Source organism: Chelon labrosus, assembly GCF_963514085.1.
Source record: "Chelon labrosus genome assembly, chromosome: 12".
NCBI lineage: Eukaryota > Metazoa > Chordata > Actinopteri > Mugiliformes > Mugilidae > Chelon > Chelon labrosus.
Window position 1 is genome coordinate 18126216 of NC_140345.1, and position 27731 is coordinate 18153946.

Here is a 27731-nt window from a genome sequence, read left to right on the forward strand (position 1 = left end):
GAATGATTATGGAATTTCTATGACTGACACTTCAAGGCCTCTAAGCAATAAATTCAAATTTTCTCCATAATAGAGATACATAAATATGTTGTTTATGTGTTACTTGTCTCAAAAGGAGACAAATTAAGAAAAATACTAAATTACAGCACTTTATCTGTTACTTTCTGCCCGCAGGGTTAACCTTGCGGTGACCACTATATTAAAGTGAACTTTGTCCAGCAACTACTAATCTACATTACTCCGATTTAAATGCTGCGTTTTCATTGTTGTTTCACCTGCTTTTCTTTTTTCCCTCCTATGTCTTTCTGTCAGTCGTATACAAACAAACATTTGACATTAATGGACGTTGAGAAGATGAACAGGGATGGAGGGGAGAACTGGGAGAAGGATGAAACAGAGAGATGGTAACTAAAGAAGGTGACTGGATGAGAGACTGAGATGTCAGGAGACAGTGGTGGAAGGGGGATGGTCTAGGGAGAGATTTTGTGTTGTTGTGTGTTTAGAGTGAAACAATTGGTGATGAGCAGAAAGGGCAGGATCTCTGAGGAAATAAGATCAAAGGACCATCTGCCCACATACAGGAGCCGGGCTGGATTTAGAAGAGAGTGTGTGGCTCAAGCGGCGCCCAGGCCTGAAAAGGAATGATGTTTCTGGCCTGTAGCTATAGAGGCTAACACCATCCTTATATGAAAAGAAACCCTTCATGTGAAGATTCTTTTTTTTTTTTTACCATTTCTCAAACATACGCAGAGCCTCTTTCAGTTTTTGCTGTGCCTTGCACTGTAGAATGACTTGGCATGAGCAAATTTGCTCTGCTGGCTTTGGGATTGACTGAGCGTTAAGAGGGGAGGAGGAATTATTTATTTTTATTTATTCTCTTCCGTTTGGATGTCTCTGCACACTTATACCTAGTCTTTAAGCATTAAGATGTACTCATTTATTAAATCAAAACAGACTTTTCATGATTTTTGTCCCACTAAAAGAAACTATAAGAATAATCTTCTGAAAGAAAGAAAGAAAGAAAGAAAGAAAGAAAGTATGTAAAATAAACCCAGACAGGGCCAAAACATTTCCATAATACAAAGTATTTTAGTTTCTATTCAGTAAATCATTGTAGGTTGGATAAGCCTATTTCACTACAGTAACAAGACAAACGGGGAAGCAGACTATTATGTTAGAATCGAAGGAAATGATGTGCCAAGGAACGGCTTTCAATCCTTCTCCTTTAAAGCGTTTGGCTAATGTTAGCTTATTTGTCCTTGCAACATTCTGTATGAAATGGTGGCTGACTCAAAAGAACTGTCAAGGTTTCTACTTGCTCAAAATAAGACTACAGCAGCAGTGGGACGTGAATTAGGGCAAAGGGAGGCTGACGCAGCAAATGCAAATAAAAAAAAAAAAAAAAGTGTTGCCTACCTGGAATTTGCATGTCAGATAAATATCCACATCTCTTCACTCAACAGCTGTATTGCGGAAAAACTAATTCAGCCGGTAAAAAGTTCCTGAAATTAACTCTATTGTGAGTGCTGGTCTTGCTTATCTAATTTTGGGCCCATCGTGCAAATTGCACATAAATTTCATTTGGTTTTCAAATCAGATCTTTAGCCAAGACGGCCAGCCAGTGTTGTTTTTTTTAAAAAAAAAAAAGAACGGGTCAGATATGTGTAGCAGCATGATTTGTACTCAGTCTAGCTGTGTCTTACCATAAGTGATGGAAATGACTGATGTGAGTCACTAGAGCGCCAGACAGAAAGGCAGTTGTAGAAATTTGATCAGACTTAAATTTCAAAATACCTTAAATGAGGTTTAAATTCAATTTGCAAAAACGACATTCAATGTAGTCTTTTTGCTGTCTATCAATCAATCAATACTGCTTAAAATTCCTTTGTGCTCCGACCTACTGCACCCCACCACGCCATCAAAGTGACTTTCTACATATGTAAGAGCAGATCATTTGTGTCAGTCTGGCAACAGGTCTCATTTAAGCATTCAGAAGGATAACGTTCATATTATGAAGAGCACTAGTAAGCCATTCATCACCCAGCTGTCAGAGAGAAACCGTCATTATGCTGTAGCATCTCTGTGTTCCTCATGGTTGAGCAAAAGACCTTGCTGAGACAAATTACCTATATACAGTATCTTTCAGGGTTCAAATCCCGGGCATAACCGTATATTAAATATGCTCTGAAGGTTGTGCGTAGCAAATGAAGCAAAAGACATTAGGAAGCTCCCTGAGTGTCACAAATACAGACTCTTGAAACTTTTGAAAGCTTTTCTATTCTGCAAACTGTACATTCGTACAATATAGGCTCATTTATAATATGGAAACGTTAAGACAACAGGCTGAAAAGGTCATTTGGGGGATTTATAATAGGCGCATTATTAGCCGAGATGTTAGGACAGGCATCACAGCTGGTTGAACGGATCTTTAAAAACCTTTACATATATCAAGAGAGGTGTCATAGCTTGACTAGAGCCAAAGTATAGCACAAATAAGGCTGCGAAAAGCTAGTAAATGTACCACTCCTGCTTACAGCATTAATGTATTTAGGCTACATGCACGTCAGAAAAAAAATATTCAATTAACCTTTACAGCCACGGAGACTTTAATCAACTTCAACATGATTAAAATGATCCCATTCCATCAGGTTCCAAATAAATGTATTGCTCTAATGAAGATTTGTGCCAGACTTCAGTACGTTTGTGGCGCCAATCACACAGCCATCAAGCTGTCAATCATTAAAAAGCAATTAACATTAAGCAATTCAAGGAAATCAAACGAGGAGAGGTCAAATCAAACCAATCACCTCCTCATTTAAAATTTCTTAAGGGAACTGTGAAATATGTAGATACCATCAAGTATTATTTGGAAGAAAAAGTTGGCTAAAGAAAAGCATCTCATCACATGCAATTAGAAACTAACTTTCAGTGATAAAACATCCTTACCTCTGCAAATTGGCACGGGGAAGTCCCACACTGACACACCGGCTGCATTGTTCACACAGGTGAGGAGTGAATGTCCGTCCAGGACATAGCCAGTGACACATCGGTACCGGATCTTGTCACCTACATTGAACTGAGTTCCATTCAGTATGCCTTTGGGTGGAACTCCTGGGTTTCCACATGAACTGCTTCGCAGCTCTGGAAAAGGAAAAGAGAGTTGTAAAGAGTAAAAATTGTGATGAAATATTCCAAGATTTCCTTAATTTCTTTTGTAGTTGTAAATGAAGAAAGATAAAGCTTAGTTTTCATTGGCTAAAAGGATTCTATCCCAGTGTTATAGCCAAGATTGTTAGTCATCTCAGCTTAGAGCTAGAGTCCACATAAACAGATAATGAAAGCAAAAGTTGTAAAAAAAAGTTGCTACTCAGTTAGCATTTGCATTAAAAGAAGATGTGATATGATAAAATGCTCTCCCCCGGGGGGAGTGCTGAAGCGTCGCACTAGTGTCGTACCCATCTCTTTACTTAAAAAAACGAGTGAAATAACATAAATCTATAGCTGTAGGCAGCAATGAGGAGCAGAAAAAACAAGCACAGTAAAACAATATACATAGAGAGAAAGAGCAAGGTAGTGTAAAATGGCAGGCAGAAATGGAGGAAGGAGCTACATCTACAGACTAATCATTTTTTTGTACGGTTCTCAAACATTTTGCTTCATAGTAGGGGTAAAATTCTAATTATTTTCTTAAATTCATCATCGTAAAACATCACAGACTTTGATTTTTGAAGGGCATTAATTATCCTCAATTGACATGGGTATTACCATTTGTTTTCATAATAAAATGGTGAAAACGGCATGTATGTACAGTCCAGACTGCAGACAAGTTCTCTTTTTTTTTTTCAAGCTCTATGCTCTATGCTATGCAGTGTCAGCAACAACAGTGGATATGTAATGAAAGTGGCAAGTCTCCTAATTCATTTATTAGGTCTACACTGAAAGAACGGTGTGGCAGATGTAGTCCTTTTGACATAACTGCCAAATGAAACTGGACACATTACATTTGCCTATGTTCTATGTTCTTTCCATATTAGTGCATGGACAAAAGAGCTCACGTATGGATCAGAGATCACAGAGAGTTGACATTTAGACCGATTTATTAGTGGAGTTTTCCGTCAATAGGAAGTAGTGATGCACGTATCGGCTCTGAAGTCATCTGAATCTGCATATAAATCATCTACCTGCGACCCACCCCAACAAAATATTTTCTCAAATGTAGAAAGGCACCCAAACACACACACGACAACTGCTGGGGTGTATATTTGATAAAATAAAAAGGGTAACGGGCATTTCCACAAAAGCCTAAACACAGTCCGACATCTTTAATCGCTTCTAACTAAAATTATGAATGACTGCTAATTCATGCCTGATGAAAATCCGGTCAGAGAATGTAAGTAGCTGATATTTTCCTCATTAATAAGATAAGCTATTATTTCGCCCAGCCGCTATTAATCAGAATGTTAATTTTTAGGCCCTGGCCTGCCCGAGCTGCAGATTAACCACGGAAATAACTGGCCGCCAATGGAACCGTCATGCTGGCATTTATTGATGATTTCACTGCAGACGCAACAAATGCAAACTAATATAAAAGTATAATGCAGACATAACCACAAGTTGAGTCAGTTGCATGATCTAAATCCACAGTCCACCAGACTAAGTGCAGTAAAGCTGCACAAAAAGCAAGGGCTGATGATTCCTGCAACCAATGCCTGCGAGAATCACCAGGGAAGATAGAAAGCATGTCTATTGACTTGATGCATTCACTAACTGCAAAGGAATTCCCACAAAATATTAAATATAATAACTTGATTTTAACTGTCCAACTACATTTGAATCTATACACTTATACACAGCACTTAGTCCAGTAAGAATCTAACAAACATACAAATCTAACCAAATAACAGCTGCCAGCATTCTTGTATGCAACATCTTGTTTTAAACTGAACATGTTGATGCTCAAAGCCTGAATAACAAATAAAGTGCATCTGCCTCAATACTTGCAGCCTGATCTTCATGTTACTTGAATAACACAAACAATGTCTAATCCATACTTAATTGCACCACTTCTTATTACCAATTTTCTATCCATAATATACTGCTAAACATGGACAAACATATATTTATAGAACTACATGTGATAGACTGTAACCATGAAAAATAACGTTACTCCTGTCATTTGAAATTAACGCAGAAACGCATATGAGAATAGCATATTGAAGTTATATATCTTACATAAAGAAGCCACCCCTCAGAAATTACTAGCACCATCCTATTGTGTTCAGTCACTGACTGTGATTAATGTGCTTCTTGGCAAACCATTTAAAGAGAATTTTGATAACGACCATACGCTGTGATAAACCAATCTGGAGGGCTGTTCAGTCCTGCATTCTTCAGGCTGAACACAATCTTCTAGTATATTTCTCAGCCATATTAGACATATAACTCAATCTCTGTCAGGATTCCCACACACATCCAGCCTGCACACTATGTGTATGTTAGGCTTTTATTTGAAACCACAGTAAAGGATCTTGCTAAATTGTAGTTTTTGTACTTCATTCATTCATTCAGCCTATCCCAGCTGTCATTGGGCGAGAGGCAGGGTACACCCACAGAGAGACCGACAACCATTCACACTCTCATGCACACCTACGGCCAATTTAGAATCACCAATGAACCTAACGAGCATGTCTTTGGACAGTGGGAGGAAGCCGGAGTGCCAGGAGAGAACCCACGCAGACACGGAGAACATGCAAACTCCACATAGAAAGGCCCAGTCGGTCCATGGATCTGAAAGGAATTCCCACAAAATATTAAATATAGTAACTTAATTTTAACTGCCCAACTACATTTCAATCTACACACTTATAATCAGTGCTAACCACCACGCCACTGGTGCCGCCCTTTTGTACTTCATATACTGTGTGTGTGTGTGTCTATATATATATATATTAGGGCCGGGACTCGATTAAAAAAATTAATCTAATTAATTAGAGGCTTTGTAATTAATCGAAATAAATCAAATTTTAATCGCATATAAATATTTGACCTGAGAACAGTGAGAAGTAATTTTTTTCATATGGATTTTTAGTATACCATTGAATAATGACTGAATACATAAGCTTAAGCAACAAAATATTGTTTATTTTTGTCTAACAGACCAGTGCAATTTTGCCACTAAGTGTAGCAATAGCATATTTCCCATCCACGGGGCCAACCAAAGCGGTCTCATCAGCTTCTTCGTTCATGTTCACTGTGGTTTGTTGTTGTCTGAAGTAATGAACGCTAGTTGGTGCTCCAGTATAATCGGTCCGCCGAAACTCATCCAGTGAGAAACGTTCCGCGGTGCAAAAATAAGTGTGATTAAAATGCGTAAAAAATGTTTAACGCGCTATTTTTGTGTAATTAATTAATCTTAATTAACGCGTTAAAGTCCCGGCCTTAACATATATATATATATATATAATTATTAAAATTGTGTCCTCTTTGTTGAGGGGTTTCATCATGGGTCTAAGAGAAATGTAATTTCAATCTTTGTTCAGTATGTCCAGCACATATAGCAGAACTGATAGTAATGTTGACTTTGAAAACCATTAAATGAATGTAGTGTAATTACTGAAAGAAAAATGGGCTGCCGTTTCAAATTGACTTCAAGTGTTGACTATTGAGCTTGGAGGCAGGAGTTCATGTCACTGAACCTTTACCTCCTGTGTGACACAAACAGTATTAATGATCTGGAGTACTTTACTCTAGTGCTGGTTGAATTATGTACTACATAACTGCTACACCCGTTATTTTATAGATTCAATGTCTTCAGTATTAATCTACAATGGAGAACGAAAGACTAGTGAACAAGGTGCGTTTCCAAACCTTTAAACGGTACTGTAGCTAAGCACAGTCACTCTCTTAATTCTCCTGTACGCATCATCTTTGTATTGTGCTGTATACAGACTTGGCCCAGGTTTTTGTTAAGGAACACTGCATAACTCAAGTGTTTAATGATCGATACAACCCTCTTAGTCTGATCCAGAATTCTTTGTAGAAGTATAAAACTTCCTTTCACCGTATAGCTTAACACAGTGACTGATCATGCAGTCAAGTAAAATTATTATTTTGATATATGCCATCTGTTTCTGACTTATTATTCCAACTGGCAAGCCAGGATTCAAACACATACACTGTGTGTTTACATGGCTCTATGGACAGAAAGGCAGATGGAGAGGAATATGGAAGGTTTTATTTGAGAGCTGGATCCTGATGTAGATTTCAAAGAGGGACTCTGAAGTCACGTTTTTTAATGTTCATTTTCAAGAATGGTTTTGGAAATCCAATTAATAATCCTCTTTAAACTGCAGATGTTCCCTCTTACGTATAATATCTAATGAAGGCCAATATAAATCCTTGCCATCCATTGTGGCCATCTAGGTTTATGAGAAAAATGAAATACCAACAGGCTGCCAGGTGATTTTTTTAATTAACTAGACAAATTGTTGAGTAACACAGGAAAAATACTGGCACTCTTGACAGACCCACTGGGACAGTGACCATTTCCAAAAGACTAATTCCTGAGCTTCACTTAAGCCGTAAAATTTCTAAAACAAAAACACAACAACTGAAATAACAACATAAAGTATATGCAGCTGGGTTTCTCAGCTTTTTGCTGTGAGATGCAACTCTAACACTGAAAGCTCAAGCTTTGATTCATCATAAAACCAGCTATGTTTAAACATTCCTTTAAATCCTATTTTGGGTCTGGCTTCAGAACAATAAAATATGTATAATGGGATTTATTATACATTTAAGATCCATGCAGGTTCCATTTCAGACTGCACTACCTCCTTCCACAACTAACTCACAATACTCACTTTAGAGAAAAATATTTTAGAAATGTACTGTTTTAAAGCATGACATTCAGTAAACTGAGGAAGATGATCAGCACACATAGAGTCTATTCAGACCTTGTACTAAGATCTGATCTGGGCAATCCAAACGTAAGTGGCCAGCTTTAAGCACGAGTGTCAAGACCTGGCATTAACATGCATCTCCAAATGCATCTCCAGATCCGACCTCGGTTTTGCACTCTATATGCAAATAAACCACGACAACATCTGGGGCCAAATAGAATATTTTTACAGTGGCCGTCTCTAATGGATCTCTACCACTGCTCCAGAACCAAGAACAGTGCCATGTTATGTGTGTGTGTCTTGGTTTTAGTTAAACCTGCACAAAACTCAGTTTATAACTCTAACCGTGGAAGTTTCCATACACACTGTAATCTCTGGTAATAAAGTTAGATAAAGATCAGTGATTGAGGAAATACATACAACTTAGCCACACACGGCTCCTTATACATCAACATGACCACATCAATAATTAATATAGAATCTCCTCTGAGGCAGGAGCACCCCTGTTGAGTATAGGAGATCTTTATTGCGACTCGGGACGGATTGGGTTCACACTAACATAGGAACCTGGGCACATGTAACCCATACCAGCTCCAAATGTGGTCAGAGATCTCTTAAATGAATCTCTGGGGGTGTTCACAGCTGTCTTTTACGTGATCGGATCGCCCAGATCAGGTCTGCACAGGCCCATAGAGCGCAGACCTAATGACAGCTAACTGAGGAGGAATGAAGGGCATGTGGGATTGACATCTGATTAGTGAAGAGGTCTGAGGTGAGGCGAGACAGCCAGAGTATTACATTCATATGCAACTACAGCACTCTGCATTAGCAAATATGTAAATTATTGTTTACGCAAAGTTTGAGAAAGGTTAACCAGGGCAAACTGTTTAATGTGACATGTCTGAGGTAGACAGGCCACTGTTCACTCAAAAATAAAAATTAAAAAAAACTAATAAATTGTGTGCCACAATACATAAGGTCATTTAAATATATAATGTTAAAATTATCTGAAATACCAAAAACCTGTGGTTCTATACACTTGAGGACAAAGACTTTAAATCAGCAGTAAACACAGCATTACACATTCTTAAACCAATGTCAATTGATCTGCTGTATTATTTTCTATCCCTGCTTCACAATCGTTATGAAACGTACTTGATGTTGTTGCTGCAATGAAAATATGCATCCCTCCATACCACAGCATCCCCAGCAACTAACTGAAAATATGTCTCTGTGGGAGTTGCGGAAAGCCTGTGAAATTGAAATTCATTTGTTTGAAATAACAAATTTGTGGAGTTCAACAAAGTGTGACTAAGCACATCAAAGGCAATCTAAATATCTACAAACTTACCACAACAAGCCTTTAGTGTTAGAAGCAGAGAATGTCAGGCTGAAATACAGCATAGTCCTGAGCTGAAAACATACGCATCCCAAAAAATAAAAAATAAAAAAAATATCTGTACGAGACAGAAAATCATCTAGTCGGGGAGTGTGCTATATGCAACTAGATTTAGTACTCCCCAGTGGTTTGCTGCAAAGCCTTCCATCACACCAATAGCATTTGACTTGACATTAAAAATGCAAGAACAGTGATAGTCACTGGAAAACACCATAGACACATTTTGATTTAGCCATTTAACACTCGCAGGCAATTAAAAAGAAATGCAGCAAGAGCCTGGCTGCTGAACCATGCCGCCAAGCATTTTTTTGGATGACTTATTGGTACAGAACTGTGCCAATGATGTTAAGAAAATAAAAATAATAATATGGTCGGGTTCTGAAGCAATGCATGACATATGTACTGTATATATCTTAGATGAGTGCAAGTGCGGTGGGAAGAGGTTTCTGAAGCTATTAGAGCATGAAGCAGACGGTTTAGATGGAGTATACTGGTGCCTTTACCACTGCAGTTTGGGTTGAAAACTGGTGGCTGAGAACAATTAAAATTGCAAAAATTAGCAGTGGGGAAAGTGTGTACAACCTGGACCCATTACGTCGTATCATCTCATATTTGGTGAATATTTGCAAGAATATGTCAACTTGTTTCATGTATTTTTTTCAGTCCGAGACTAGTATGCTGTGTGCTTTAATGTGACTGAGCGAAATCCAAACCTCAGAACGTCGTGGGCTGTTGGGAGTGTTACAAATCATACCCAAAAGCAGATTGTACTCTGTGAACCTCGGCTTGCTTCTGAACAGAACTCTAATTTCAGCTGCCAGATGTTGCTGGGACATTGGGCAGATTGCACCAAATAAAAATGTGATAACAAACTATTTTCCAGGACGACACCTCATTTTTCCAAGAAGTTGTCCTAAATAAATGTTTTCAAGCAAGAGTTTGAATGCACTCAAGTATGAAACTTAGCTAACCTCAACACAATTTTTAAATCAAGGAGTTTATATGTTTAATTAATGGTCATTATGTTAATTATATATCCAGTTTATAGATCCACTGGTCTGACAAAAAACTAACATACTAATTTATGGTAAATATCAGGTATACTAACTGGGGTTGTTCTTGAGAGCACTATATAGAGAAACAGAAGACCCATTCTCGCAAGTAAATGTTTTGAGAAACTCACCCCAGGTCACTAATTAAAAAGTAATAGATGCATCCCAGCTGTAATTATACCAGAACTGACTCACTGCCCTTTGGTGCATGGAAAGTCATAACTAATGTCTCAGGCAGACATGGCTCTTGAATTAATTCACAGGACATGGAGCAGACATTTGTTGCTGCTTTGGATAAGGCTCTCGTTGTAAGAAAACCGAGAAATAATCATAAAACTCTGTGCTTCAGTTTCAACCAGCTGCATAACTCAATGTGAAAGTCAGAGGAAAAGTACTACCTTGAATAACAGGCTGCACTTAACACTGAATCAAAGCTTCCGTTTTTATGGAGGATTTGAAGAACCCCCTAAAGAAATGAAGTGTTTCAGATACAGTGTTACCCCTAAGCTAACAAGTGCTGCTGTCTGGAGGATCCTAAATAAATTGTTGATACAACTGAACCTTGGGAAAACAGCTGCTCGAAAACACCAATAGTTGGTGTTGAGTTTAAAACCTGCACAAATATGAAGTCAGAAGAGTACTCACGACCCGACAAAGCAAATCTTCAAAATAATCTACTTAAAAATATACACGCACATGGTGCATAACATCTTTACAAGGCAAAGATTGTGAAGTCAGACTGTTAAATCAGAGAAACTCAAAAGCAAAGATTAATGTCAGGGTGTTTTAAACCAGTGAATGTCCCAGAGTTATCTGTAAACTATGGTGTATTTACAAAAATATATATAAAAGAATGTCGAGTTAAACTAGTATATACACAGAGAAAGGCCACAGGAAATCGTCATTATAACAAACAAAACAAAACTCAGTTTTTATGTATAATTCACAGACAAACAACAGGAGTGAGACTGGCTTGCATTATCCCTCATCACGTTGGTAACAAGTGAGTTATGTGAACTAGTAAATGAGGTAGATGGGTGCGAGATTTCTCTGGGGCTGAGCTATTTATTTCGCCTGTATATCTAATGACTCTGTAGCTCTTTGAAGAAGAGGGAAGTCTGACGGAGTGGCAGTGTTTGTGAGCACACAAGCAGCACATTTTCCCCCATAGGAGTCGCCTGTGTAGACTGTTTGTCTGGCTTCCTGGATGGTTGCTTTACTGGCTGCTGAGCTGAAATGAGTTTTTGTTTTTTGTTTTTTTCTCCAGGTGGGGAATACAGTTCTGACTGAACCCATGTTGGATTACATGGCAAAGCAGCTAGTAAAAAAACAACAAATGCTCACAGTACACGCATAAACATACTTTTCCAACTCAATGGACAATCTGCGACAGAAGGACAAATGAAATGATTTGAGGAGAAAAGATGAAATTCCATTTCATGGGTCAGCTGTCTTTCAAAGACTTTTCCAACAAAAGGGCATGTTAAGATGGCATCAAGGCAGGTTTTAGATAGGCACGGCTATGTTTTTGTTGCAAACACACAAACTTCAGTAAAGGGCAAACAGATAGCTTTACTCCCATCTCCTGTGTACATGTCTGCAGCCTATCACTATCCCTTTGAAAGCACTAGTGTCCATTGTTCAGCTGTGTTGTAGAAAAGGCTGCATAGCTCTATCCCTTAATAAATGCAGCTTCACAGCACGATCACACTGGCAGAGTTGCTATAATACAGGAAAGTATGCGCTAATCAGTAATAACATTCCCAAAAAGTTGGAGCTGGTTTGCATTCCAACATGCTTGGCAAAAGATTGACAGGCCGTCAAAATTAGATTCCATCTGGCCGTGTCCTTCATTGTGTCCTTGGTTTGCGTGTAGATTCAAATCCATTTAATTGCAGGCATGATTCAATCAACTCAGAGTGTGGAAGCAACACACACATTCAGTCATAAGAATGAGGAGCACATACATATTCATGTGCAAGATGTAGCTAGCCGTATCAGCATAACAAGGAAGAATATACAGTATAGCAGTGACAGTGAGGTACCATGCTTTGAAAATTAATACATTATGGATGAGTACACTGAATTTGAATTTGTTTTTATACATACACACAGTGTATATGGGTCTTTGATGGAAGAAAATGAAAATGGTCAAGCATATCATGATTTGTGTTCCAGAAGCTTAACAACAAGATAAAAGATGCATCCCAGATCACATGACATCATTGTGGCTCAGTAGGTAGTGCAAGCCGACCACAAACCAGAGGGTTAGTGGTTTGATCCCCAGTAGAGGGTGACAATTTTTCGGGACAAGAGGTTTGCCAAATAAAGGTTGCTAGAGATAAGTTCAGGCAAACCTCTAATTGTTGTACAACTATATTATTGTGAGCTGTTGCTAGTTCGGATGTGCTGGTTAAGTTTTTGTCTTGCTAGTTTGCCCATCATAAGCCAGGTCTCATGGTGCAATCTCACTTGACTTGAACATGTTAAACATTACTTGAATGGTATTACTGTAGTGTAGAAAACAAACATACTAAATAAATAAGACTGATAAAATAATTATTCTTTGCAAACACAGACAGAAAGTCTGACTCATCATTATGTGGCATAAAAGCCAAACATTAGGACACAATGACCAAAAGACATTTTTGAGAGCGAGCGAGAGCGAGCGAGAGAGAGCGAGAGAGGGTTTAAGCATTTATGCAGTGGGCTGAATATTGTGTTGCCACAACAGGTTATTAAAGAATGAATGATGGCCATAACAAACATGAGCAGTAAGTTACAGTCTAAGTACTTTATTACCATATCACAGCTGTGGCTCAATCCTTAATCTGACTCCCACTCTTTAAAAGTGACATAACGACAACTCAAGTATATGGTCAATATCTAAATTTATGTTGATAATAAACTGCATCTCCCAAATATTCTCTACTGTAGTCATTTCTCTACTGAAAAATAGACATGGTTAACATCAAAATAAGCATGAAATTCTGGCAAAAGATGGAGGTGGTGAATACGGTCTTATTTAACTAAGCCACCCACAGGAGACTAAGAAAGAGAAAAAATGCAAACAGAAGATGGAGAGAAACCAAGCAGGGGACAGAGAAAGCGAGTACAATTGGGCAGATGGCGAGGGGAAAGGTCCTAGAATGGCAAGGTCTGGGCCAGGTGCGGAGAGAATAAATGGGGGTAGGTGAGGATGGTAGAAAAAGAGGAGGAGTGTGGTTAGAAGATGGGGTCAGATTATTAGCGAAGCAGAAGCTAAGAGGCTAGAACTGAAAGCCAACAAAAAAAATGCAGGGAGCAGAGAGGTGCAGACAAGCCAAAGAAACAAACAGATATGAGGTAGAAATGAAATAGGGAGACGAGACAGGAGGAAAGCAATGCTTGAGACAAAACATATAAAACAAAAAGAGAAAGATAGATGGCTTAGCAAAGAAATTCAACTGTAGGAGCAGGGGAAAAAGAGCAGGGGTCAGGAAGATGGTCACAGAAGGATAGTTCATATTTAGACAGCTCCCCACTGCACTCAGCTCTGCTTCAACACAGATAACTCAGTACATCCATTAGTTCAACTAATTCCCATCGCCATCTGCCACGCAATTTCTGATGCACCTCTGGAGTCGCAGAAAAGGTTCAGGACTTTGGGGGGAGGGATGTTGATTTGGAAAATATGAGATTAATTTGCTTAATTGAAGTACCTAATGTTTCCATAACTCAACAGTAGAAGTCCCAGAGGAAATCAGGTAGAGGCAAGTGTGATCACACGTCCCTCTCTTAAGAATAGTTGGTGTCTGCTTTCCTGGCTGATGCATTTTTCTTCTTAGTATAGAGCAGTTTATGATGATCTGCATCATACTGCATCTCACTTAAATCACATACTCCTGTTAAATTCTATATAAAGGCAGTTTAAGAGACAAAGAGAATAAAAATGATGCTGTCCTTACCTTCATAAGCTGCCTTAAATCCATGAGCACTTACTGCAAAGTCACTGGTAAGCCTCAATGAAAAAATGGAGCCAGAACTGGTAACAGGCGCAGGGATGGTAAATCCTGTTAACCTGCAGAGAAGAGAACGAGACTTCATTATAGAAGGTACGATTTAATGTCATCACATTTCGACACAATAATAAAAATTATATGATACAGTTGCAGGCCAAGCCGGATTTAAAAAAAAAAAAAAAGGCCAACCTTTTAGAGAAATGTAAATGATGATGCCCACAACAGCCTGCCAACTATTACACACATATTAAAACATTTGCATTTTGCAGCTTCCACATGCTAAAACCACACAAGAGTAATCAACTCCGACATTTTGATGTCAACTATTTGTGAAACAAATTAGGCCTTTTATTTCTTCAAACAGTAGCAATTCCAATTAAAAAAATGCGAGGCAGAAATACAAAATGTTAAGCATGTGCCATATTTGTATTTAACCAGACAGGCCTCTTGAGAAGTAATTTGCTGTAAATTAATAAGTTTCTGTTGAGAGTAATGATGCACAAACACTGCAGTGTTCAGTGTTCAAAGACCTCACACAACAGGTGCGTTTGTAGAGCCTAATAAAACAGAACTGCTCTGAGAATTGTATTACAATTCGTCCACCAATAACATGCCGAGTACTATATAATCTCAAGCAGGAACTTTCCCTATTGTTGGATGGTGTTTGAGGGCCTGCAGCTGCATTGTAACAGACTGCTTCATTACTGCATTTTAAATTAGGTGTAGATCCAAACAAATCCATTTGCTTTCACGACATCGTAAAGAAGATGTGTTGCTGACCGTTCCTCAGCGGCAGCCGCTGATGTTCTATCGACCTTCCACTGCTGTAACCTAGGCAGCATAGTATGGACTGAACTTGAACGCGATACAAAATGTCTCCTTTTCAACTGCATTCGTCGTTTCTCTTGTTATTTATTATTTTTTGCTCGTTTTAGAGTAGTTTGTGTGACTGAATCTTTACTTGACAATAGGGCAGGTAAATAATGTCTGCAGCAGACCAAATGTGGAAAAACAGAAACTCCTCCAGTGACAGTAAGGAAGAGGGTGCTGTATTTACAGCTTCAGTAGAGTTTCCAATTACAGCACCATGAACTCTGCAGTAAATAATTGCCTCTTTTTCCAAGTACTGCACAGCAAGCCAAGCTCCTGCTAAAAGTGACTTGCACCATGATGCAATTTTAAATACTGTAAACAGAACTTAAAACATAACCTTGTTAGAAGTTCAGAACACAAAAGACGATTTAAATGAATTTACAAGCTATAAAGATTAAATTAAAAGTAAATGCACATTTGGGAATCAGAAATCCCTGTTGGCCTGCAACAAGGACCTCTCCTGTTTTTTTAAATGATTTTTTAACGCGTTTTATTACTGAAATTTGGTTGGCAGTATCCAAAGTGGCTACAGTCTCAATATTAAAAGCCTTGTCGTTCATTTTGAAGGTCCAGAAGCATGAAAAACAGAGGAAACGACAAAAGCAACAACATACCTAGAGGTGTGGACAACTGAAACATGAAGGTTTGTGAACTCAAGACAGTTCATGTGAAAATGTCATGGACATTCTGTATCTGTAAGATCCAACTTGGGCTTTGTGCTACCATTCACAAAAGTCACACTGAAAATACGAGTGTGTAACCCTGGCCTTTCCCTTTGGTCCAACAGTTAGCTGCTGCAGCATGTAACACATAAGCCTTCAGTCTTTTTATTGCAACACGACTCTGTCCCTCAGTTTGCCATTTAAACAGGAAGACAGGGGTGGAGGGGTCCACAGTGCCATTTCCATGCGGGGGTCATACATTTCCGATGAATCACAGTTTGATGTCAAGCTGGGCAGTCTTTATAACAGCACTCCTTACCCCAAGTCTGGGAAGGAGGATCCATGGGGGAACTAATTATTGGCTGAGCAGAACAGAAAGGAACAGAACAATCAGTGGCTGCAGAATACATGCTCACACCGCCAATGGCACCCACCAGCTAGAGTGCAGTTACACAATTATACTAAAAAGCCTTGACCTGCAATAGTTACTGTAGAAGTGGAACAAATGTAGACTAAATTAGTGTGTCTACAAATCAAAAGTTGAGCAAACTTGTTATGGTAAAGTATTTACTACAAACATTGGCGTGTACAAGGAGCAAACAAGATTTGCTGCTATGGCAACAAGTGACACAGAGAGCCAAGGATGAGAGCGAAAACAGATTCAGTGGCACATGAATATTTTCAGGGTAATGGGAAGAACACGGCCTGATGAGCTCAAGTCTAGCTCTTTATTCTCCTTTAGACATGTAAAAATGTATCTATCTATCTATCTATCTAGCTATATGAAAAGAGAAAAATACCATAGAAACAGCTTGCCCTCACCAAACTGAGCCTCAAACTGAAATAAATCCTTTCTTAGATTGTACTCTTGTCATTTTGGCAGAAAATAACCAGGGAATGAGGATGTCACAGGGTTAGTGTACATGAGGGGAAGACATGTCGTCTAAAGCTGGCAGTGAAAAGGATTATAAAGTGACAGTCAAGGCACAGTTGGTCAAAATTCTGTATTCCAACATGAAGACCTGCGTTTCACTGATTAGGAAGCTGTAAGAATAATTTGAACTTGAACGAGCACACACTGAAAACTTGGGTTTGAAAACCAGCAGCTGCCCAAGAAATATTTATTCTGAATGAATTTTGTACATTTTTGGTTTGTCTGCAGGTTCTGAAAAAGACATGGAAACTACTGTTATATACAAAGAGATATATAAAGATGTATAGAGATGTATAGAGCTAGAGATGAGATATATAGAGATATATAGAGATGAGATATAGAGATAGTTACACTGCCAGGCCAAAAAACATTTGCCACCAAAAATAAAAGGTCATGCAGTCTAATATTTTACTGGGCCGCCTTTAGCTTTGATTACAGCACGCATTCGCTGTGATATTGCTTGATATACTTCTGCAATATCAGCTGCAAGAGAAATTTATTTCCATCCAGTGTTGCATTCATTTTTCACCAAGATCTTGTATTGATGATGGGAGAGTCTGACCACTGCACAAAGTCTTCTCCAGCACATCCCAAAGCTTCTCAATGCCTGGACTCTGCAGTGGCCAATCCATGTGTGAAAATGATGTCTCATGCTCCCTGAACCACTCTCTCACAATTTGAGCCCGATGAATTCTGGCACTGTCATCTTGGAATATGCCCGTGCCATCAGGGAAGAAAAAAAATCCATTGATGGAATAACGTGGTCATTCAGTATATTCAGGTAGTCAGCTGACCTCATTCTGTGGGCACATAATGTTGCTGAACCTAGACCTGACCAACTGCAGCAAGGTTCAAGGTTCAAGGTTCGTTTTATTTTACAAATCATTTTAAAAAGCAACCCCAGATCATAGCACTGCCCCCACAGGCTTGTACAGTAGGCACTAGTCATGATGGGTGCATCACTTCATCTGCCTCTCTTCTTACCCTGATGCCCCCATCACTCTGGAACAGGGTAAATCTGGACTCATCAGACCACATGACCTTCTTCCATTGCTCCAGAGTCCAATCTTTATACTCCCTAGCAAATTGAAGCCCCCAGTTAGCCTCACTGATTAGTGGTTTTCTTAAGGCTACACAGCTGTTCAGTCCCAATCCCTTGAGTTCCCTTCACATTGTATGTGTGGAAATGCGCTTACTTTCACTATTAAACATAGCCCTGAGTTGTACTGCTGATTTTCAATGTTTTTACGATGGTTCCCCACTATCCTTCCAGTTTTTAATAATGCGTTGGACTGTTCTCAAGCCAATTTGAGCAGTTTCTGCAAGAGATGTTTTCTCTGCTGAACCTTCTCAAACAGACTAACATAAGAGATAGAATGAGACTCCAGTGACTGTCATTCTTGATAAAAGAATTTCCCATAAGATAGATAGATAGATAGATTGATAGATAGATGTTTATTTATTTTTTAATGAATATTTCTTGTTTTGGTCAGCTTTATGCCAAATAGCACATTGTGACCTGCAGTACGTATGTGTCTAAATAAAAAGCAAGCAAGCAAAGAGATCTCCATCATCTGGCATTCACAGCAGGCTGTTGCTTTGGCAACAGGAGCATCAGGTGAATTGTGGAAAATGTCATTAACAAACACCAAGGGGTCTGCTGTCTTTTCACACAAAAGAAGCTCCTGACTCAGATTTCACACAAAAGTCTGTAAATCAAATCACATTTCTATTTGAAAGTTTACAAAAAAATAACATATTAAATACTAGAGTACATCGGTCAGGTATAACATTATGACCATCTTCCTAATATTGTGTAGGTCTCCCTTGTATCTCCAAAACAGTTCTGACTCATCAGAGAATGGACATGGGCCTTGTGAGGGTGTCCTGTGGTGTCTGGTAACAGGATGCTGTTAGTGGGGCCCTTTGGGTGCTATGGGTTGAGAGGGAGGGCCCTCTGTGGATCATCAGATACTTGATCAGTTTGGGGATCTAGTGAATTTGGAGGCCAGGTCAACACCTTGTGCTGTTCTTCATGTTTTTTTGAGTTGTTCCTAAACCGTTTTTGTGTGTGTGTCTGTGTCAGGCTGCATCCTGCTGGGGATGGCTGCTGCCATCAAGGAGTGTCATTGCTATGGGGTGGGGGTGCCTAGCCTTGTATGGTGGGCGGTACATGTCTAAGTAACATCCAAATGAATGTCAGGTCTAAACGTTTCCCAGCACAACACTGCACTGTTGCAAGAGGATCAGTGTAATTTACTTCTCCAGTCAGTGGTTTTAATGTTGTGGCTGATCAGTGTATACACTATTCTGGCTTTGGGAGGTGGACCACACTCATTAGGGAACGTTGGATAAAAATGCGCCACACACTATAATAGACTCTGCAATATAAACTTGTAAAGTTCATCATAGCATAGTCACAGATATCACATTTGTAAATGTGGTAGTTTGTATAGTTATCCGACAACAATGGATCACAGCTCACAGCAAATGGCCCGTCTTGTTCACTGGAAGATGTGAACTGACAGTGATGTTAAGTCAAGAACTAGGAAAGCACCAATATCAATACTCGCATAGAGAACCAGTAGTGTGCTCATTAATCGTATTTTTAAAAAACTGTTGATACAACTGCACACATTAAGAATTTATAGCCGCATAAGGTTCAGGGTTGCATCCAACTATTATGTTTCCAATCATTTAATCTATATTTGTTTAATAATATATGCAATATTTTAAATTGTAAATTAATCATTTAATTAACCAAAAAATAATAAACAGAACTAATAAACCTTTAGTTCTGATTAATCTGCCTTTTCCAACCAGTGTTGGAACCAGACTCTAAACGTGTCTACATGATCCGGTCTCTCATCAATAAGAAGCAGGCTCTAGGAAGATTTGATTGCAAATGTGTCGCGACAACTAGTCAACATCATCGACATATATACACGAGGATTTGCGTGAAATATGTCAACGCAATATTTATTGAAAAAAATATTACCCAAAGATCAAAGGTGAGGAAATTCATTAATTTTATCCAGCAGAGGGCAGTACTATGACAAGTTGCTCAAAACTGCCAATACCCCAAAAGTAGTAGTAGTTGCGCTTGCTAGAACTGAAACCGCTCCCCACTGCAGATGAGTCGCTGAGTATTTGGACTAATTTGTGAATTTTGTCTGATTGTTAGTTGGAGGAGTGTCATCATTGTGTCCTTGAAAATAAAAACTCAACCTTCAGCATGACAGCTCTACTTTAAAATGTGTGCTAAAGTTACCATATATGGTTCCTCGCCCCATAAAGGGTTATCTTGGTATGGTAATGTGGACTGTGTCTGACTCTTGTTTTAAAATATTGCACTGTCTATTTTAGGGATTGTTAGTCGTTTCTGAATGCGGTCATCGCATCCCAAGTTAGCATACTTTCATGACAACTTCATTCATTCATTCATCTTCTGTAACCGCTTATTCCCGTTAAGGGTCGCGGGGCTGTCCTCGGGCGAGAGGCGGGGTACATCCTGGACAGGTCGCCAGTCTATCGCAGGGCTAACACAGAGCGACAGACAACCATTCACACTCAATTAACCTAAGGAGCATGTCTTTGGACGGTGGGAGGAAGCCGGAGTACCCGGAGAGAACAGGGAGAACATGAACCCTTGGATTCGAATCCGGGACCTTCTCGCTGTGAAGCATCAGTGCCAACCATCTCGCCACTGTGCCGCCCCTCATGACAACTTCACGGAGTTTTATCCAACCAGTGTATTATTATCATTATTATTATTATCAAACCTCATTCAAGCACATTAGGACCATGTTACAGAATACCACATCTACTATTTGATGGGGTAGAAATGAAGGGTCTTACAAGTGCAGAAGGAACAATACAAGGTCAGAACCAAATAACTTGCATGAAAATTCTTTGATGGATTTGATCAAAGCCTATTCAAAAACAACACTTGGCAAGACAGTGGCAGAGCTTGCAGTAGGTACATACTGAGTTCCCATCTTTGAAACCTTTATACACTTGATCAAAGGTTAGTCACAAAAAAATAATAGTAAAATAAAATTTGTGCAGCCATGAACAGATACTAGAAGTCTAGCTCGACTAACTGGGTGTCATGAATCTGTATTAGTTACTATAAGTCAATCAGAAATTGGCTGTCTGAACTGTTATAGCGCCCCCTGTTCATGCATCACTCCAGTGGCAAAAGAATGGCTGTGTGCCTGGGAACAAAGTGCCAATAATTGCCTGGACAGATGCAGCCTTTCCTTCCACCTGAACACACTACATCAGCCCTGAAGGTAGCTGTCAGACATTCCCGCCACCTGATTAGTGTGTCGTGGTATCACCGCGCCATAGAGAGGGAGGAGAGAGAGAGACGGGAAATATGTACCTCGATTTGTCTAACTCGCTGTCTGTCTACCTCCATCTGTTCCTCCCTCTGTGTTGTCACGCTGCCTTCATCTCACTTTTTGTTCCTCAGGTTGTTTTTGTATTTATTCTCACTTTTCCTTTTCTTGCCTAGCTGGTTGACCATTTCTGCTGCTATGCCCCTTTGTATCTTTTTGTGTTTGTCTCTGCCCACGGCTCTTTGTTGCTACACTACTCTTAACCTCTTTGTGTGAAACAAGAACGAAGCAAAACAGATGGAGTGGGAAAGAGACCTTAAGTGTTCTGATCTTACCAAGTAAGCAGCAATTAAACTGAACTGCTTGCCTGTACTTTATTGTTGGAAACTGTTGCTCACGAAGGTGAATAATGACCTTCCAGTTGGCCGCCTCCTCGAAACAGAGAAAAACAGCAAGGGGAGATTAATAGACTTACTTTACAGTGACATGTCCTAAATCATCGAAGACGCACCAGATACAGAAAATTCATTTTAATAACTACAGAATTAAAGGTCAAATCATCCTGTCAATTAATATTTGGTTCTTCGATGAATAGTAAGAGTGAAAAATGAAAAACAAAGGTATTTTCATGTTGCGCTGAATGGTCACGACATTCATATTGTCCTCCTGTCTATTGTGCTGCTCATTTTTAGCTTTTAACTGAACCACGTTGTCATTTTGTGCGACATTATACAAAATTTTCCAGATGAGAAAAGACGTGGTCTAAAACGTATTCTGAGCAGAGAACTTTTGCATCTCTCCAACAGAATTTTTTTTTTAGGACGCTACAGACATTTCCTAACATGTTACTAAGTCCACTGGCTAAAACACTCCTTAAGTTTAAATTCTAATTTAGAAAATCGCAAGTTTGAAAGTAGTTAGTAGTTATTGAGAACTTCGAAAAGAACTAGGTAAAAGCTTTAGGAAAAGCTGAAGCACCTTTCACTGCAGAGGAAAAAACTCTTCATATCTAGGGTTTGTTCTCTGACCAAGGCTTGGTGGTACTATGTTATGCAGTGGTCTCAACTTAGTTCTAATCAAGTGACATTAAAGCAAACAGGACCACAATGTGGAGTTCCACAGGTAACCGTCTAAAGTATATTGTAAGACACACATTTCATAACTTTGATTTGTATGAAAAATTGTGCCATTGATGAGTGTGGATTGATGGGTTAAAAACAGCAACTTTATCTTTAAAAAAAAAAATAATAATAATAAATCAAACACAATACAGCATGCAAAAGAAGAATGCACATTTGAACAGGAACCTCAAATATATCACTCTTAACAAACACACTTGTGTCATAAAAATTCAACGACAACATAAATTAGACTTAACTCTCGCTTGTGACTTAGATGTGTTGTCAAAATGTCTCTTAAGTTACTTTATTATCACGTACGCAACACTTTATCATTTCAATTCTATCCTTCGGCCTCTCACAGCAAGGTGAAACTGTACTTGGACTGGCTGTAGGCATTTATAACAAACAACATAACATAATATTTCTGTACTGCACTTTCTGTGCCATGTTACTTCTGGAAGAATGTACAATATACCACTTGCCAGTGGCAACACTTGTTCCATGACTAGTGCTGTCCAAGCTCAGCGATTTTATCACAGGGCATAGCCACAACAAATGAATCTATAGAACACAGGTCTAGAGACACAGATTCATGTTGTACCACCTAAAACTCAAGGTGCTAACTGAAAAGCGACAAGGGATAAGGATGGTAAAATATGCACTGTAAATGCCCGGCCACTACACTGTCAAATAAAAGAGAGTTTGTACACTAAGAACATTTATACCAACAGTGAATCACGTTTTAACTCACACCTAGTTGTAACACATAAAAAAATTGTACTGTGCAGTTCTTGGTGATGAATTTGTGCATGCTAGGTAGCTACAATATTTTTGTATTTCAGTAATGTGGTTTGCTTTACAAAGTAGAGTCTGTCCAATGTGAACTTCTTGTCAATGTGACATCTGTTATGAAGAACAACACAGAAAGTATGTTTACCGCCAGTATGGAAATAAATCCCAGTTGAGTAAGACAGTTTCATGATGAGATCCGTCTCAGTATTTTTATTTGGGAAGTTTAAGAACTCTGTAAAAGATACGTGAAAATATGGCTGCATATTTTGATATATGAGCAGTGGCAGAACCAAGGTCCAAGCAGATGGGAATTATGTACCTTCAACAATTTTAGTAATTCATCTGACTTTTATCACTGGGACTTGAACTTTGCTGATAAGTCAACTATAAACTAAATATTACAGGGATAGAAGACCAATACTATGGTCCAATATTTGCAATACGCCTTAAATGGTCTTCTATCAAAAAAAATAAAATACATTTGAACTCGACAGTTGGCTTTGTCTTGATTAAAAGCTTTAGATGGAAATGCAACTATGGTCATAATGCGTTTGTTTTCACATTTGACATTCAAAGTGCTGCGTGAGGCGCATTCACAAAGGATAAGCGCTGTGGTTTACTTGAATCTATCAACATTATATTAATATATGATATCAAGGCTCTGCTACTTTGCGCTTCCACTCCATTACATTTCAAAGGAAACACTTACATGTCTACAATTTTAGTCTGGTTTCATTGGAGGGAAAAAAAAAAACTGAATTGGTGATAAAACTGTATTGATCCCAAGGGAGAACTAATAAGCAGTCTGGCAATATTTAAATGAGCGTCCCCTTTACCAAAGTGACTGACACATTAATGCATCAATAAATAAAATCCAATACATCGAAACGTGCTGCATGTCATCCATCTCATCATCCTACCAGATTTCACCAGTTGGATGGTTTAGACCTTGCTTTTTCTGCAAATGAGTCTCATGCTGCATTGCAACATCTTCCTCAATGTGCACCCAAACTGCTCTATGAATTTTAGAATCCATGTATAATTCCAAACACATCCTCCACAACTATTAAGTGAGAAGGAGGCACGAAAAAACCTCCTTTCCTTACCCCAAATCACAGAGATGCAGATTTGCATTTGATATTATCACAGGACCACTGTGCTTGGAGAAATATGGTAGGTAATTTGCAGTGTAAAAGGTCGTTCGTAATTTCTTTCCCGGGATCAATGGTCTCATCATGTTTTATTTTAAAAAAAATTTTTTTTTTTTATTATCAATTAGAATTTGCAAAGTAACTAAAGCTGTCAAAAAGTGTAAAATGTCCTCTGACATGCAGTGGAAAGAAGCAGAAAGTAGCGGAGACATAACTATGCATAGAAAATTAGAGTAAAACACAGTTTGCTTATCCCGTCCGAATGCACCACATGAAACACAGACGTAGGGGGGGTCGTTTCTGAATCACAAGACGTCCCCAGGTAAAACTAGTCCCATGCAAATAGGGCTAAACTCCGTAATTATTACAAATAACTAGAGGTGATGGTAGTCCTGTCCAAATAGGGCTTTTTTTTAAACAAGTGAGACTGGGATACTTTAAAACAATTACTAGTTGATTGCAGATTTTTGGCACTGTGGCGGCTTAATTAACATTATAATTTTGGTACTTTTTTCAAGGGTTGGCATTCAGTAGGAGAATGCAGAATCCTCTGAAAGTAACAAAGCCAAAATTTAAAAAAATGTTTGACAGACAGCTAAACAAAACCAAAAAAAAACTAACAGAACGAACTAGACGTCAAATTCAAGACTTGATGAATTACACACAAACAGTAAAACAGTTGGAGACAAACAACAAATTTCAAAAAGATGACAAGCACAAAGAAATGTCATTACATTTCCACGTGCAGATTGCCAAATGAATTTCAACGCTTTTGTTGGAGCAATAAATCAATTAAAGCACCAGTTCTACTGGTAGTCACGACAAAGTCATAGGAAAACTACTACAATGCTTCAGATGATGTTTCTGTGTTTTGGGCCATGTTCTCTTTCTTTCCCCCTACACACTTTTGTCTGTGGATAGTTTTTATAGAGGTTGAACTGTATTTCACCATCCCATAGAACTTTGTTCCACAATAAGTGCTGGTCAGCTGCAGCATGTTCGGTTTTTGCAGGTGTCAAGGAGTTGGCACTTTCCTGTGAATGCTCTGTGGTTAAAAACATCTTGATTGTTGACAAAGAACTGTGTACGCTGCACCTGGGAGAGCATTTTGGACTTGCCATGCTGTCACAAAGGGGTCTTTTTTCCCCCCAATTACATCATTTGACAGACAGACTCATTATTACTTTGATGCACATATATGGTCACTTCTTTAGTCCTCACTTTGTCACCTAAATCTTCAATCCACCTCAGTCGACTCTCAATCAACCCATGTCTGAGCTCTTTTGTGCATCACTGCATTTCGAACTGATTGTGGTGAAGTACAGACCATGAACAATAACTGTTTAAATATTAATTATCTGGACTGTACCTCTAACAACATGGTAACATTTGGATGTCCTTTTGACAAGTTTGTTGCACAATGAAGTTGCTCTTCCGTTTGTCAATTGCAAGGAAAGCTTAAATTTTGGCACTCTCAGCGGAGTGATGCTATTTTCAGATTCATGCAAGCCATGCATTGTTGAAACCTAGTCTTGGTTACTTTGGTCAATTACAGAAAGAACACCACATTTTATGATCCTTCTGAAAAGGCAAACAGTCTGACATAAGGTTCACTGCTGTACGCCCACGATTCTTTTCAAGCTTCTTGTGCCTCCTATTATGAAAGGCCGTCGGCATGACCAGCAATAACTAGCTTACAAAGTACAAAGTAACTGTAGCCACTTTTGTCATTAAACTGATTTGTCTGGAGGGATAAGTACAAAATAATTTAAAATCTAAATGGAATTTTCTGACTAATTTGCCCAGTAGTAAAGTTAACGTGCAAACATATCATGCAAATTTTTAATATTCCATGTCAGCAAGATTCACCAAGGATATATCAAGTTTGAGGAAGATCAGATAAGTTTGAGGAACTGATCTTAACACAATGTGTTCTGCTGTGTGAAGACTCTTTCCATCCCTGGGTCAGAATCCTAATCATACATTTACACAAACTAGATTGACATACATAATCTACATAGAGAGAGAGAGACAGAGAGAGACAGGCAGAGAGAGAACAACTGCCAAGATGCAAAACAGTGCTCTGCCACTCTGGCTATATTCTGTTAAAATACAAGTACAACAGTCGCTAACATTGTCCAGATGGCAAATGAAAAACCAACAGCCGATGCTTGTGTTGAAATGATATCAAGGGGACTAAAAATATGACAAATACTACAACATTAAAATGAACTAGCAGGTCCACAATTAATCAGAATCATCTTTCAAAATGACTGTCACTTAACAATACTTAGGACGAATAATGTTTTCATACTTCATGGATGCAGTACTTAGATCAGGATTCGGCTGAGGATTGGTGCGAAGGGATTTCATATTTATAAGTTACAGCAAGAAAACAAGATCATATAGCCAGGTGAAAAATCTAAATTTAAACTAAACTTGTCATAGTAACTGTATAATGGAAGGAGCAAAAAGATTACAGTAATCAGGACACTATATGTGTGGGACAACAGTGGAATAAAAGACTTTATCATAACGCTCCTCTCCTGTACTTTCCTCAGCATATAATTTCAGCACAATAATGAGTGCTACAACCAGCCATTCTCAGGCATAAGGGATTGAACATAAAGTAAGTTCAGCGCCGAGTGAGAGGGATGGGGAAAAACTTCACAGAGCAAAGAGAATACATAGATCAATGGGGAAACACACTAATCAGGTCCATCACGGGGATGTCAATTCTTTTTCATGTTAAAAATTCACAGTCGCTTTTGTCTGGTTCCCTTCGGAAATTCTCCCTTAATTAATTAATAGCATTAATAAATAAAAGGCCTCTTTAATCTCGATCAAGGTTTCTATTTTTAAATGCCCTCAAAGGGGGAAAAGAAAAGCTGAACACGGGGTTGTCCTGTCATTATGTTCACCCTGTTATTTATTCCAGCTAAAAAAAACACCTGAGCAACAACACATCAAGGCGCATTCCGAGAAAGGAAAGGAAAACATGAAAAATCAGAAAAGGAAACAGTTGTTCCCAATGTTACCATATGGATCTAGGTATCTTTTAGAACGTGTTGCTGCAGGAGAGAGTGGCAAATTATATTCTGCATCTTTTCTTCACAAAGTTAAATAAAAGGTAAGAAACCCCAAGAAAAAGAATCTTGTTTTTTCCTCCTTCCCACTGGGTTTTGTTTTTGGAAAGGATTAACTGTGTAAGAGTGCTACTAGCATATACGTTGGGCCCTAGAGGCACGCTAAAGACTCATGGAATTATCATTTTGCAGCGCCACACAGTGCAGTCCCACACTGTGGAAAAAACAAACAAAAGTGTGACTAAAATACAAAGAACAACACTGCTATTTAGAGGTTCGAGCTGGATCAGGAAAAAACCATCAACATTTCAGCCATTTGTTTTTGTCTCATAGCAAGAATTAGTTGTGGTTTTCCTCCTTCTCTCTGAATGGAAGGATTAGTTTCATGTCAATTTAAAAAGCCTCAACAAAATATT

General features: G+C 38.7%; 1 protein-coding gene across 1 annotated transcript in view; it reads right to left on the bottom strand.

Moving 5' to 3' along the window:
• Positions 1-27731, bottom strand: part of LOC311497296 (CUB and sushi domain-containing protein 3-like) — a 219112-nt gene that overhangs the window by 168727 nt on the left and 22654 nt on the right. Inside the window, exons 3-4 of the mRNA XM_084557548.1 lie at positions 14300-14412; positions 2947-3141 (exon numbers count right to left, since the gene is read on the bottom strand). Coding sequence (XP_084413674.1) covers positions 2947-3141; positions 14300-14412 — 308 coding nt within the window. The remainder of the gene's footprint in view (positions 1-2946; positions 3142-14299; positions 14413-27731) is intronic.